The 16,182-nt window shown below is 39.3% G+C and overlaps 1 protein-coding gene across 2 annotated transcripts in view; it reads left to right on the forward strand.

Moving 5' to 3' along the window:
- Positions 1-15,812, forward strand: part of GRAMD2B (GRAM domain containing 2B) — a 424,374-nt gene extending 408,562 nt beyond the window's left edge. The window contains exons 13-14 of one of the 2 annotated variants that reach the window (XM_069227207.1): positions 1,900-1,996; positions 13,413-13,602. In XM_069227207.1, coding sequence (XP_069083308.1) covers positions 1,900-1,996; positions 13,413-13,454 — 139 coding nt within the window. In that variant the 3' untranslated portion in view covers positions 13,455-13,602. Of the gene's footprint in view, positions 1-1,899; positions 1,997-13,412 lie in introns of both variants that reach the window. The other variant, XM_069227215.1, reaches the window with a different exon arrangement.
- Positions 15,813-16,182: the final 370 nt, after the last annotated feature.

Here is a 16,182-nt window from a genome sequence, read left to right on the forward strand (position 1 = left end):
ATATTGATTTTTCATCCATCAAAATACACCTCACTGCAATCTCTGCTTACTTGCAAATTAAACACACAAAATCACTATTTAGAATACCAGTCATTAAAGCCTTCATGGAAGGACTAAAGAGGATAAAACCTCCAAGAACTCCACCAGTACCCTCGTGGAATCTTAACATTGTACTTACACGACTCATGGGTCCACCATTTGAACCCATGCATTCTTGTCAAATCCAATTCTTAGCTTGGAAAGGGGCATTTCTAGTAGCTATCACTTCACTACGAAGAGTTAGTGAAATACAAGCTTTCACTATTGAGGAACCCTTTATACAAGTGCACAAACATAAAATAGTTCTCCGCACAAATCCAAAATTTGTACCAAAAGTCATTTCACCGTTTCATTTAAACCAAACAGTGGAACTCCCAGTCTTTTTCCCACAGCCAGACTCAGTAGCAGAAAGAACGCTGCATACCTTAGACATAAAAAGAGCTCTAATGTATTATATAGACAGAACAAAACCATTTCGTAAAACTTAACAATTGTTCGTCGCATTCCAGAAACCCCATGCTGGTAACCCTATATCCAAACAGGGCATAGCCAGATGGATAGTTAAATGCATACAAACTTGTTACCTAAAAGCTAGAAGAGAGCTACTCATTACACCAAAGGCACACTCCACTAGAAAGAAAGTAGCAACAATGGCCTTTCTAGGTAACATACCAATGACAGAAATTTGTAAGGCAGCCACTTGGTCCACACCTCATACTTTTACCAAACACTACTGTGTAGATGGGTTAGCAACACAATAAGCCACAGTAGGACAGGCTGTATTAAGAACATTATTTCAAACAACTTCAACTCCTACAGGCTGACCACCGCTTTTGGGAGGATTACTGCTTTGTAGTCTATGCACAGCATGTGTATCTGCAGCTACACATGACATTGAACTGAAAATGTCACTTACCCAGTGTACATCTATTCGTGGCATGTTCCGCTGCAGATTCACATGCGCCCTCCCACCTCCCCGGGAGCCTATAGCAGTTGCAATTAAAAATTGTATATATGTAAATAAACACTACTTTAGCGCAAACTATGTACATACATATCTATTCCATTGCATGGACATCTTTACTATTCTCATTCTACCACTCCTACCTCACCCTCTACGGGAAAACAATCTAAGATGGAGTCGATGCCCATGCGCAATGGAGCCGAAAGGGAGGAGTCACTCGATCCTGTGACTCGAAAAGACTTCTTCGAAGAAAAACAACTTGTAACACTCCGAGCCCAACACTAGATGGCAGGAACAGTGCACAGCATGTGACTGCAGCGGAACATGCCACGAACAGATGTACACTGGGTAAGTGACATTTTCCTTACAGATCAGCAAATTGGCCATAATTATTATAAAAGCATGCTGAATCTAGTAAGCAGCAAAACTGTGTTTGTCAGCAGTGGATAATATAAAAGCAAAACGTCTGAAATGATGATGTTCTCTGCAAATTCAGTAAAATTGTCTCTTAAATTCAGACAGAATTCACAGATATTTGTGGTATTATTAAAGTTGGGGGGCTGTTGGGGGGTTGGAGTTCTAACCACAAAAGTACACAGAAATATGATACACTAGTTAAATGATTTTCACTAGTACACAACCTTTAAGAAAGGGTAAGACACAACTTTAACCTTCACAATTTATAGTGATCGCCATGTGCGGTGCTGAGACTTTGATAGTCTTAACTGAACGGTCTAACAGGTGAATATTAAGTGTCTAATTTCTTACATACATTTGTATGTGCTTGGAAACCGATTACACCTATGAAACTGTCCAGACAAGAGAATATGGTGTATGCAGTTGTCATAAACAATTGATCTAACCATACTTATTTTTCTCATTCCATGTTTTTGCAGACAGACACAGGGAGGTTTAGCAATGAGACCAGTGCTTCATGTTAATGCTGACTCCATCTGTGACGAACTGACATCAAATCTCGCAAAACTAGATAAGGTACAATGTATATTCATAAAACTGCACTTTTTAAATGTGGAACTTGCAGAATGACTTCCTTATTTTATAAGCACTCTAAGCGTAGTTGCGCATTAATAAATATAAATTTATGAAGTATTAATAATGTTGAATTCATAAGTTAGTTTGTTACATGTGTTTTATTAAAACATAATAATTGAATGTATTATTTGAAAGAATTATTGTTATTCTCTTCTATAAGCATGTGTGAGGCCTGTTGAAGTTTGTATTTCATGATTGCAGGAAATGCTGATCTAATTTCTTTCAGACTGTTTTCCCATGAGAATACTGGAGGTTGGTAATAGATCCTATTGTTTAGGCACAGAGAGGAGGTAGGGTAGTGTCTTTGAAAAAATAAAATTGTGGAACATGGACAGATAACATATACAATTGCTTCAAATTTGCTTGGAGTCTCATGAATGGGAGATGTTCTTCTGGAAAGCTTGGGAAAGGAAGAGTATGTTTCAACTTGGAGTTATGTGATTGATTATTATTGGATGATGCCCATTCAACGTGACATGGGCTGACACTTTTGGCGAATCAAAATGCGCTATGATTTTTGTTGTGGCAATGTTGGACTTTAGTTAGTTCTCAGCGATCTCCGAGAGTGATGCTTGCAGACGCTATGCTGAATTCAGATGCTTTGCTGATGAGTCCCTGAATGCTGTGCCCCTTGGAGAGGTATCTTCCTCTCTGCTTTTGCCTTCTGAGAAATCTTTACTTACCCCTCTTCAGGAGACTCTTGATTGAACTTCTGATATGCTGACGCTTTTCCCTTTTACCTACCTTTTGCCCAACTTAGTAGCTTGCAGTCCGAGATTCTTTTTCCAAATTATTTTTGCCCTTTTTATGCTTTTTGTATTTTGTCCACGTGTTTCTCCCCACACGTGCATTTCCCAGATGTGTTTAGTTGCAGGGTTTTCTCACTAAATGAATGAGACTGCTGAATTTGAATTGAATGACGAGTGCTAACCCCCAGAACGTTTGATTTCTGTATCTCAGATACTTCTTTTAATATTATGCATTGTTATTTTTGAATGCTTAGTTTTGTTAATTTTAGGTCACCTGAACCAGTTTTGTCACCTTGGTCAACCCTTGGTGATAATGTGCCTTTATAATTAGGGCTCCTTGTTTTCTGTTTCTTTTCTGATTTTTACAGATAAATACAGAATAGAAAACATTGTGTGTCCTGTCTGTATTTATTTTTAAAAGTGGAAAAATACTGATAATTTGTCTTCTTCTGAGTGGCTCTCCATACTTAAATTAATGAATTTCAGGCCAATAGCAGTACATACTACTAGCAAAGAAAGTTACAAAGCTGAATGGGATTAGCTTAAATTACTGCATATCTCAACACACATTTGTGCTATTATGCTATTTTTTAGATTTGGGTTTATCATTTTATTATGTTTGGCTATGTAATGTGCTAAAACCTGACAGGGAGCAAAGTATGAGTGCACTTTTATCGCATTAAATGAATGCAGAAATACTCAAGTTATCACCTCATCTGTGATAACCGTTAAGATGGCCAAAAAATAAATGTGGATCAATCAATCAGGAATTTGTAAAGTGCACTACTCACCCATGAGGGTCTCAAGGTGGATAAATACAGATGGCAATGTAAAAAAAAAAAAAAAAATACCATAAGACCGGGAGCCCTATTTAGAATCTGGTATTGTGAATAGTCTACATAACTTTGAGCTTGTGCTTGTAATAAATCCCTCAACGTTATTTTTGTTTTCTTTTCGTGGACACATTGGCCAGTGTGTTTGCATATTTTGGGTTTGTACTGAAATTGTATTAGCTGTTCTACCACACCATTTACTGGGTCGAAAGATTCATCAACCTCAGAGCATTGATTCCTGTGAAGGATGAAAATCCTACAACACCTTCACTTTAATACATGTAGCTGTCTACTATTGCTCTTTATAACTTCATACATTTCTCTCTGTATTTTCAATATTTATTTACCTGTGCAATCATGGTTTGATTTTGCCCTTACAGTGAAGTGAAAAAGAAAGCTTGCTCTGTTTCTTTTTCACACCACTGTTGCCCTTCCCAGTAGATGTCAAGGGCTTCATAGTATTTAAAAAGGGGAAGCTTGGACCCCTTTTCTCCAGCCAGCTTCTGTGAACCTGTTCTGTATGCAAGGTCAATTTGTGTTCCTTGTCTTATATATGTCTCTTTGCATTTTCACTGCCCAAGGTTTTCTTTTTCATTTTTATGTCTAGCGGTAGCCAAGACCTTTTAATGTTACTAAATATTATGTCAATTCTTCCCCTGTTGGTCTGTTATCATTCCATTTTGGTTCTGCCCACTACAGAGTACAGCAGGGGGAAATAAGTCGGCTGGTTAACATCACTTTGAGTGACTGCTTTTTGCTCTTTCACAAGATGCACATCCGCACACAAGGCGTTCCTTTCCTAATGTGATAGGACGCATTTTAAATGAGCATAGGGCACATTATCAGTTTCTGTCTCCTTCCACTGCTCTTGTAAATTATTGTTGAAGTGGACTGTTGCTATTTCACAGCATATCATATTGTTTTCTTGGACTCTGTTTCAACAGTGGTTCTTTAACAAACTTTGCCCAGGGAAAAACACAAACGTAATCATGTTTAATTTGCAGCACACTTATTACAGTTTTATTTAATCATAGGTGTGTTGTAATTTGGTTTTTAGTGTCCACTAGTTTATACTGTGAACCCTCCTTCCTTCTTTCCTTTTTTTCTTTATTTTTGTCCTTCCTTCCTTTTCTTCTTTTTTTTAAAACTTTTTTTATTTTACCTTTCTTTCTTTTTACCTTCTTTCATTGCGATCCTTTTTTCTTTTCTTCTTTTCCTTTTTCTTTCCTTTCTTTCTTTTCACCTTCTTCCATTCTTTCTTACTTTTTTGCCTTGTTTTCTTTTCTTCCTTTTTTCTCCTTTCTTCCTTCTTCCTTCTTTCTTTCCCACATTTTTCCATGTTGCTTCCCCTTTTCCCTATCTTTCTTTTTCATTCTTTAATTCTTTCCTTCCTGCCTTCTTTCCTTTTCACCTTTTCTTTCCTTTTTGTATCTTTGTTTTTGCATTTTCTTACTTCTTGTTTGCCTGCTATACTTTGTTCTTTCCCACTTTCTTTCTTGTTGCCTTCTTTCATTCCTTCTTTGTCTTTTGACTCTTTTTTTCTTTATTGCCCTCTTGACTTTTCTTTCTTGCCTTACTTTTTTGACTTCTTATTTTATTGCCTTTTCTTTTTCCTTTCATTCATTTTCCTTTCCTTTTCCTTTCTCCTTTCTTTTTTCTTTCCATTTTTGCCACCTTTCTTTCCTTCTTTCTTATTTCTTCTTTCTTGCCCTATTTCCCTCTTCCTTCTTTTGCCTTTTCCTTCTTCCCTCCTTTATTCGTTCTTGCCTTCTTTCCCTTTTTTGTGCCTACCTTTCTTCCTTTTTTTGCCCCTCTTTCTTCCTTATTCGTCTGCATTCCTTCCTTTTTGTTTGCATTCCTTCTTTCCTTTCTTTCTTCCCTTGTTCCTTGCCATTTTCCTCAAAGGCAAGGCTAGCAGCCAGTGAAACATTAATGGTATTTTTATGGCTGTTTTAGCCAAGACCTTTTTATTTTACTAATAGTACGTTGGTTTTCAGCCAGATTTCATTCATTAGTCTGTGATTGTATCATTCACTTTTTTAGTCCACCCACTCCAGCATGCATCAAGGGGCAATGTTAGCCCACTTCAGCCATTGACTCACTTCACTATTGCTATGGCATGCTGTCCCTTCACAAGGAGCGCATCCACACAAGGTAGGTCCCTTCAGTGCCGGGCGTAGTATGGTAATGTGTATTTTTTGAGATCAGAAAAACACCTTTTCCTTTAGCCACTGTTTTTTTTGGTTTTTCGTTTTTTTTTTTTGTGGATTTAATGCCAGCCCGGAAGTTTCCCGAACAATAATGTTTTGGAAAAACCATGACGAAACAGGATTTGCCAGAAGGCAGGCAGCCATTTCAGACATATTGGCTTTCCCAATGCTTGTTTTTAACTCCTGCTTGGAGACTTGTCTCTGTGTACAATAATGCACTTATTTAAATGTAAAAGCATATGAATGCAGAGGAGAGAAATAAGGGAAATGCAGTTTTAGCTGTATTAATGATTGAATTGATGGTTAGTGGTTGCTTCCTCCACTTGGTGGCTCTTTTGGGTTATTTTATGGATTACTCCTTTAATAATGCAATTGCATTAATTAATAGATTGATGTAATTAGGTGCAATCTGAAACATAGTGGCAATATCTTTGAAAGGTTATAATACGATATGTCACCTTGATTTGGAAAACAAAGTAATCATTAATAATTCATTTCTGCGTCATTCACTGTGATGTATGATTTTCATGCTTGAAAACGTTGGAGCCTGAAGATCCTTAAACTTTTAAGGGCTGACTAAAATATGACAGTCTCCCATCTATCCTGGTTACATCATTGAGAATCTATTTATTTGGAATTGGGGGGGAGGGGACCTACCAAGATTCACGGAAGAGGCATACAATTTCAAGGCAAATTCACTTATGAATTATTTCAATAACACTTTTATTCCTTAGAAAGTAAATGAGTTCTTCCCAGAAAGTCCTATATCAGGTGCTCTCCTTTGTTTAGAGTTAGCTTACACTTTACTCAGAATGACCTGTCCACTTCGGCTCTGCTTTGGATTCTGGAGTCATACTCAAGACTTTATTCACCATGTCCTAGGAATAAATCATTTACTATTAGGGGCTCCACTGCTTTCCATGATGTAATGTCGCCCATGAACAACAGTACTCTAGAGAGGTTAACAGTTTAGCTGATGCTTCGAAGAGAAGCTTCCAGGAAGAGGAGGAGGCAGGAAGTTGGGCAGTAAAAGGGATTCGAAGAACCTAGGCAGGAAAGCAGCCAACCACCTCCTCACAGGGCAGTACATGTACATGCCAGAAAGCATAAATTTACTCAGTTAAGTCAGTGAAGCCTTGCTTCATGTCTATGAAGGTGGGACTCAACATTGGCGACAAAGGACTCACTTCTGCAAACTCCTGGAGGCAAGTAGTGCATACACAGCGCCTCCTCGAGTAAAACTAAGTGCCCATGACCCACGTTTCAAAATAATAAATCCCCCAAAATAGCTAATGAACAAATGAGAAATTTGCACCAAATACCTTCCAGCTGCTTATCAGAAGAGCAGGAACCACTGGAGTGTCATACAGCATGTGTTACCAGAGCTGCAGCTATTTTGAAGTCGGGCATTCCAGGAAAACCCATTAAATGTTTAAGGGGCAGCCATTTTGAAGTCAGACGGCTATTTTGAAGTCAGAAAGCTCTGAAACGCCCATTGAAGGCTATGAGGCTGCCATTTTGAAGCCAGGTGCCCACTAAAATTAGTGGGAAACACCACTACAAACCAGGTGTACTCACAATTGACAGTCATAACATGTAGAAGAAAAACAGCCAGTGCTTCATTTGAGTTAGTGGTTGTCAGTGCGGATCACAGACACTCATGTTTGGTGACCAACACTTCTATTTTACATCAGGAATTGACGAAAGCAAGAAAGAGAAAAACAAACTAAACGGAAAGACGGAGGAAGAGAAAGACTGAAAAACCTGCCATAAAGGGGAAAAGCAGAAACTCGTGATGTCAGATAAAGGGACAGGGGTTGTCTGGTAGTGGATCAAAGAAGTACGAGGTAGAATAAAGACTACACAGTCATGGTATTGGCATGCCTACATTTAATTGCAGCCGGCATGGGCTCATGAGCAGAGCTTTGGGAACCAGCACTCCTTTTTCAAATTAAGTACTGCAAACAATGGCCCAAATTGCAGAAGAAATTAACGCACCACACACCAAAGAAACCAGGAAGAGGATCAGCATCATATCACTGACCCTTTGATCAGTTACATCTCTTGTCAGGAAACATGATGGAACCAAAATGGAAGAAATGGCGAGATGAATTTGAGAAATCCTTAAAAGCTTCCGGGGAAAAGAGATAAACAAAATCATTCAAGAACTATAGCCTACCCAACTATGGACCTACTCATCGGTGAGTGCAGTGTTGGACGCAGAATTCCTGTCAAAGAAGAACATTGACTATGAGCAGTTAAATATTCAATCTTTCGTCACAAGAAAAAGGAGAATCAGTGCGTGATTTCATTACGAGACTGCATTGCCTAGTTAAACATTGTGAATTTAGCAAGTTTTCAGATGAATACGTAATCCACCTGCACCTCCTAGAGGGATGTCCATTAGAATCCCTCCAATGTTGATTGCGAAAGAGCTGCACACTAGACAAAATCAATGAACTGACACAGCTGAATGAACAAGGGGAAGCACAAGCTAAGTGTATAGGAGAAGGAAAAGCAGGAAAAAGAGAACAAGCATTCTGACAACAAGCCCAATCCAAAAAAACAATCAGTGGGAAACCCCTTATGGAACGAGAAATCGACACAACCAAAGGGACAAAAACAGTACAGTAAAGAAAAAGGTAAAGAATGTTATCATGCAGCAAGGCATAATACTGTGACAGCACATGTCCTGCGATGGGAAAAGAATGCCGCAAAGTGGAAAAGACAGCCATTTGGAAGACCGTGTAAGGGATCACGGACAGAAATGACCAGACACTCGCATGAACACAAAACTAGACACCATGCATGTGTGGTAAGGGACACCAGCAGTGGCACATCAAGATCTCTTGCATTGTAAGCAAAGATCAAGACAAAGTGGTCAACATCCAGGTCATTGTCAGAATGCTCCACATCATTCTCAGTTTCTTTCGAGAGCGATGAATGTCTGCTAATGGTAGGACACAAGGAGGAAGGAAAGAACAAGAGCACAATCATTCAAATCGGTATGGGTGAGCAATCACCAATTTTATCCTGTAAGTGGGACATCAATAAATGACATCTGTGAAGAGAATACATGAAGATGAAACCAGAGCAACATCCAACCAAAGTGCAAGTAACCATGTGGGTGGAGAAGAAACTACAGCCAAGTCTAGGAAAATGTACAACCACATTGACATATAAAGAACCATATCAGCAGAAATACATGTAACACGTGGCTCAGGGCCAACAGAATGTCTACTCATCCTGCAAACGGCAGAATAATTAAAACTAATTGCAGTGCTATACATGGTGGTTGAAACACCACCACCAGTGAGCCGAAAGCAATTTACAGCGCTGGAGGAAGTAAAAGAGTTCACTGTTAAGTAACATATGAATGAGCAAGTCAAGCCTGTAGCACCTCAGCATCATAGGAGGATACCATTCCACCTCCAGAAAGCAGTAAAAGAGGAACTACAAGAGCTGCTAGAAGTTGACATCATCGAGCGAATGGAAGGGTGTCACCACCAGTAAAAGTCCACAAGAATAATTTAGAAGGGCAAGTTTGTGTAGACAGGAGACTACCTAACACCACAATCCAATGAGCGCGACACACAGGTCCACAACTCTCAGACATGACTGCACTCCTAAATGGAGCTCACATCTTTTCAAAATTAGACCCCAACAAAGGGTGAAACAAGCTGGAACTACACGAAGACTCGATGTATCACAATGTTCACCACGCACTTTGGTTTATTTCGATATAAGAGGCTCAGCTTCAGTATATTGTCAGCAGTGGAATGTTCCAAGAGGTCATCAAAAGTATAAGTAGTCCCGTAGTGGATGCACAGAACAACATCCTAATTTTAAGAACAGCTACCAAAAAGTATGACAGAACATTGGGAATAATATACTGATATGTCGAGAACTTCTAAAGGCCAATCTGATGCTCAATCTGGCCAAGTGAGTTTCATAAGGCTCAGTTGAAATTTTATGGAGACATTTTCTCCAGCCAGGGCATGAATCCAGATCCGGACAAGATCAATGCACTAAACAAGACACCAACACCCAAAGACATAGGTAATGAGAGGTCTTTCCTAGGGATGACAAACTACTGTGCTCGATACCCAAGTCTAAGAAACAAAAAGCCCTGCTCTGAGGTAGCTAACAAATTCAACTGCACCCTAATTGTAAAAGGCATTTAAAGAAATTAAAAGTGTTAGCAGTGCTACCAACATGGCTTACTTCAATCAGACATGGCACACACAGGTCTCAGTGGAAGGAAGCCCAGTGGGTCTTGGAGCAATCTTAACTCAACATCAAAATGACGCAGAAAGATGCATAGTGTCATGACGTTCATATTCAGAAGCAGAGAAGGAAAGCTTAGCTGTAGTACGGGTATGCAAGCATCATTACATCTTTGTGTTTGGAAAATATTTTGAGATTGCTGATCATCAGGCACTAGCAGCGATCTTTGGAAATCCCTGAGCAAATTTGCAGCCATTAATAGAACGTTGGGGAATCTGCTTGCAAGAATACTCCTATTTCGTCCATTATTGGCCCAGGAAAGGAAACAAGCCTGAGGATTACATGTCTCGTCTCCCACTACAAAGAGAAAAAAAAGCATGTCGTCCCCAGCTGAGGACTATCTAAGCTTTGTGACAAATAATGCAGTAACACAGTCGCTGTCACTCAGTATGACTGAAGAAGCCACTCGAGCAGACCCGACTGAGAGGTAGGGTGATTGAGTTGACAATGAAAATGTTGACATCTGTAAGTGAAGTCAACAGAAGAAGGAGCAAACTTGGAAGACCTATCAGTATTTTGCCAAGTACTCAAGTATCTAACCATGACCCCTAGAGGAATAATCCTCCGAGACACTAGGATAGTCATACACCGATCACTGCACAGAGGCCAGATACCTCACACACATGGAACTCAAGAGCACTGTGAGACCTGGTGTGGTGTCCAGGACTAGATCAGTTAGTGGAGGAGACTCTCAAGGAATGTCACCTGTCTCGGACAACAAGGAAGAAGTCAAGACTGCCACCTCTACAAATGTCAGCCCTATAAGAGGCGGTGTTGCACACTGGTGCAGTAGACTTCTTTGGACCACTAATATCAGGGAAACGCATCCTGGACAATGCCCTTCCTCTCTCATGTACGGACTGGAATAACCACCTAGACGAGTAGCACATACACTGAGCACATGAAGAAATACAATTCAAAGAGACAAAGGCAGAGAAAAAAATGAAGCAAAGCAATGGCGATTGAAGAATTCAACATTTGCGCAGGTGACTGGGTCCTGGTGAGGCAACACCAATCGAAGTAAACACACACTATTTACAACCCTCGTCCCCTACAAGTAGTGAAGAATAGGTGGACCATGATCAATGCCAGAAGCCAAGACAAGCAAATAATTCAAAATATATAAAACTTCAGCTCAGATCACATCTCGAAAAAAGGCAAACGACAAAAGTGTTGCAGGCGACGTCAAGAGAGAGTGTGAAGACTAGTACTCCCACAAGATGCACAGAGTTTGAGAATGTGTCCTCTTTGTCCTCAAATCAGATATCAATCAAGGAGCCCAAAAGACTCATAAATGAAATTGGATAAACCTTTCTAAGTGGAGGGAGATGAGAAAGAGGAGACTGAATGAACTCTCTCACCGAAGAACATTCTAAAACGGAGAAGACATGACGGAGACTGAGCAGACTTTTCCAACTAAACAAGAGGAAATTGAACTTTCTTAACAAACTGGTATAACTGAACAAACATGAACGATAGTACTCTGGACAGGTTAGCCATCTAGCGGCTGCCTCTAAGAAGAACGTCCGGGAAGGGGAGGAGACAGGATGTTGGGAAGTAAAACCTAGGCAGGAGAGCAGCCGAACAACTCTCCTCAAGGCCTGCACCGCTACATGTCAGGAACGCATAAATAAAGGCAGTTGCAATAGTGAAGCCTCGTGTCGTGTCTATAAAGGTGGGACTCCGCCCATACTTTACCCGTATGCCCTTCCTTTGTTGAATGTTATACAGTCTCTTCATATGATCTCAAATGCAGCATCCTGGCAAGTGGTTTCAGTCTTTAAATTCGGATCTCCTTTCTTGCGGTCCCTTCATTACCTCACTGTGGGAGGAAGGACATTAAAACTTTTTGTCATTCATAGCACTATTCTTAGCTGTGCTGCCTCCCTGGCAAATGTCTATTTTAATAGGCAGCAAAAGGGAGTTTGTCCCTTTTTAGAAGCTGATTCATTCTTTCTGGAACATCCTTCGGTTTCAAATTCAACCTCCCTCTAATTTTAAAATTTAGGAAGTTATTTGGAACGCCACAAAATGTTTCCCATGTTATATTTGCCCTATGGATCTGTGTTGGCGGGCCAGTAATAAATATTTGCCCAAACCTCCCTAAAAAGAATCTGTGTTAACTTTGTTCTTAAAAATATGTCTCTCTCTCTCTCCATTGCATTTATTTATAACTCGTGTACCACGGGGAACACTTTGTTTTGTTGGAACATTTCCTTCTGTTGGTGCCGGAGAGTGATTATCATCACAGGTGCCTTCTTGCTAATATTCACGACTGGTAAGTGACAGTCTCAGCAGGCTTAGTTACCCATAGTCCTCAGGATATGGAACTTCGTGGTGAGGTTTCCCTAAGCGGTCACATAATAAGAGCATGACAGTCAAAAATAATTTTCCTGATTTATTGGTGGGAAACTCAACATTGAAAACAACGTTCAGGCAGCGCCCTCGGCTTTAAGCTTCGCGTCCCCGCTGGTGATCTGAAACCTGGCTGCGATGCGCAGACGCTATGCTGTAGACATCCTCTCCTGATCGGCAGCTCAGTTTACGTAACCACGAGAAGCAGCATATTCGAATAGACCTGAGACGCTTCTAAAATGGTTGTCTCACTCCATCTTTTAGTGCATTTCGTTCGGGAATTCGTTCCACAGCTCTGTCTGTAGACAGCAACGTGCCTTTCCCACTTTCGTTCTTTGTATAGGCATAGGGAAAAGGAACTGAGTTATGGGGCTTGTTCTCTTTCCATTGTAGTTTAGATATTTTGAGCTAGTTCGTTAAAATACTGTGGGTAAACGTGTAGTAGCATTACAGTAAACAATTCTGACCGGTCGCACTCTTAGTCCAGAAATGTGGTTGACAGTTTATTTGATGCAATTCATCTGTATTATTGAAGCACAATAAATTATTTGTAAGCGATTCAAGATGTTTAATTTTGTGTGGATGGTTAAAGCGAAAGACATCTTCAACTTGAAAAAAAAATGGTAATCAGTGTTGGAAAAACTGGTGGAAGTTCTCGAGCCTGAATAAAATGTTTATAATGTGCAAACATAAGGAGGAAGTGCGGTTTTCATATGTAGTCAAATGGCCAGTTTGGGCTACCTATTTACTTCGGATTTGTCGTCCTGATTTGAACTCCTATTTATGATTTTCTCCGAATGGTGAAATAGTGTTGCACTTGAACCGGACACATTATTAAAACTAGTCACTTTTCCATGATTGTATTGTCTAATCGTAAACTTGTTCTTGTAAGTGTTTAATGTAACCATATCTGCCTTTTCAGATCCAGAAGAATCTGCAGAGACTTCTTGAAGATATGGTGTGAAGATGCTTGGTGTGGTAGACATGCCCTCTATCGTTCACCACCACAATCCCCACACACTCTGCTGGTCAGAGTGGGGTCACCATCGCAATGGATCCAAAGTTACATGTTTATAGATTGATAGGCCTTTGATCTTGGGAGCACAGGTCTTTAATGTGCTGTAATATGAAATATAAATATGTATATATTTAAACGGGGTGGTAGGTTTCCATTTTCCTACTGACTCTTAGGAGCTATGAAAAGACGCACTTTGCTTAGCGATGACGCACGTTTTTTGCAGGAGAATCCTGATGTCTTAGCAGTGCGTTGTGGAGAAACTCTTTAGCTCGTGCACCTTAATATGTTGCCTTAATTCAGTAATGAATTCAATGCCTGATACATTTTGTGAAGAGAAAGGACTTTAAATATGTTGGTTAAGATTAGCATTCAGTGCTGTTTAAAAGTGTGGCCTTTTTAAAGAGACCCCACGCTGCTTTGGTGTCACTTATATTGTCCTTTTCTATTTATGTGCCTGCTTTCACCACTTAATTGGATACGATTTTACTCTGAAATACAACATTACATGTGTAAACATAGACTTTAGTTTACCGTACATTTATAAACTAGCCTTAAATATTGCCATTTTAGGAACATTTCTTCTTCCATTAAGTGCGAAAGTAGCGTGAGAAACGTGATTAAAGCACCAAAATATTATTTTGTTCTTTGAGCCCATCAGCATATTTTGAATTTAAACACACGTTGTATCCATATTTTACATGTGCTTTTTGTGTCTGTCATTGTTAGTACTTCCTTCTGTAATTGATCACATTGGTGAACTTTTTCCAGTGGTGCATTTTGGGAATGATTAATATTTTTTGTATGTGTCCCCAAGTATGAATGTGTGTTGGTACGTTGCTTTTTCTTAGTCCACTAACCATTTGTATGAGTTCTGCACATTGCCAAGGACTCTTGATGTTACCCCTGGGTTTTTAGAGGAATGTATTTTCATCTAAAGTTTATTCAACTTCAAAAAATATTGGGTTATGAATTCTGTTTTCTCCTAGAGTGGCTTTAGTCCTGGGCTCCTTTACAGATCTGTTTGATTATTCAACTAGCTAGTTTTAACTTACTAATTGCACAGCAAGCACTAACCCAATTGTCCTATAATACTTTTTCCACCAGAACGGACCTGATTAAGTGCTTTCGGGTCAATATTAGTAACGTGCTAGACCTTAGTATTGTATTTGAAATTGATTCCTTTGACTTTCGATCAATTTGATGTAAGCAAATCCACCAAAATAATGGAGTCAGATATTCGGAATGTTACGTTTCATTTGCTGGTCAGTTACTAGAAATCCGGCAACCAGACTGGTTGTGAACTTCTTGAGATTTCACTCCTGTTACTTAACTATCTTTTACATTCATCAACAGTGAGGGCAGGCAACTTGGTACATGTTTTAGTATTTAAATTTCAATTAATTCTGGCTAAAAGTACCAAAGTATTTTAGTTGACCTCAAATCTGAAAGTCTTTTAACTAAGGTTAAAAATGCAATCATGTTTTGCACTCTTGAACATTACTCCAAACTGGACCTCTTGCATTTATTGGCTCTAGAATACATCCTCTATTAAATCCTAAGGCAAGCAAGAATTTCGCCTTTGAACAAAATAAAACAGCATATGTGCACAATGATAGTAGATGCCGCGCTGGTATTTGACCTCAATCTGCAGAGCCTGATTACATTATAACCCTGGCTGATGCAACTTTTTTAATTGCTTGTAAAAATCCGGATGTTAAAGTATGGGGTGCGGGAAATTTAGTGAGAGGCATTTGTTGATGTGGTGAAATCTGGGTCAAATCACATAACTGCCTGAACTAAGGATGCTTAGCTTTTCTTTCTATAGGTTGTAAAAGGTTACAAGTGAGCCATAGTGTCCTAACATGCAAATTATCCACTTTGCGGTATGTTTATTATCTCAAAATCGAAAGTCACAGGTCTGGAAAAATTGAATGAAGCCAAACTATTCCACACTAGTTCTTCAGGCTCGAATAAACATGTTAGAAACCTGGTTAAAACTTGAGTTACGGACGTTTGCTTTAACTACCTCTTGAACAAGTGCAATTAGCAAAGGAACATAAACGGGTGTAATGGTGGTTTTGTCTTTCCATTGTAACTGAATGAAGAACTTCGCTACCATGTAAGACGTTAATTTGGTTACAATAGAATGTTGAAGTAATTGCTGGTTACAGCGTGGGCTAGTTGTTATAGTGGTAGCAATATGGTTTGCATGATCCATATTGGTACCATCAGCCTTGTTTATGCATTTTACCCATTTCTATGAAATGTCTGATATTTTGTTAGAAAATAAAATGATCATTGAAAGAGTTGTTGTCTGTCTTCTTTTTCCGATTACTCTTTTTAGCATTGAACAACCAATTTATATGTTTTGATAAAAGAACTGCTGCTTTTATTGTTTTTTTGTTGGTTTATTTTTTAAACAAAGTAGGGTGAGAATGTACACTATTCATTTTTTTTTCTAGGAAAAAGTTGTGGCTGTGCAACTTTTTATTTTAAGCACCAACATACTTTTCTTTTTAGTTTCAATTTACAATGATGTATCGATCATAAACGAGCGTAGGTCAATGAACGAGTTCTATTTCGACAACATGGAAACCAGTAGAGGTGATATTCCAAAGAAGGCATTTGATGCTGTTGGAAGGCGCAAGTGGATTGTTATATGCTAACTGCACAT

The sequence above is a fragment of the Pleurodeles waltl genome, chromosome 1_1 (genome assembly GCF_031143425.1).
Source record: "Pleurodeles waltl isolate 20211129_DDA chromosome 1_1, aPleWal1.hap1.20221129, whole genome shotgun sequence".
NCBI lineage: Eukaryota > Metazoa > Chordata > Amphibia > Caudata > Salamandridae > Pleurodeles > Pleurodeles waltl.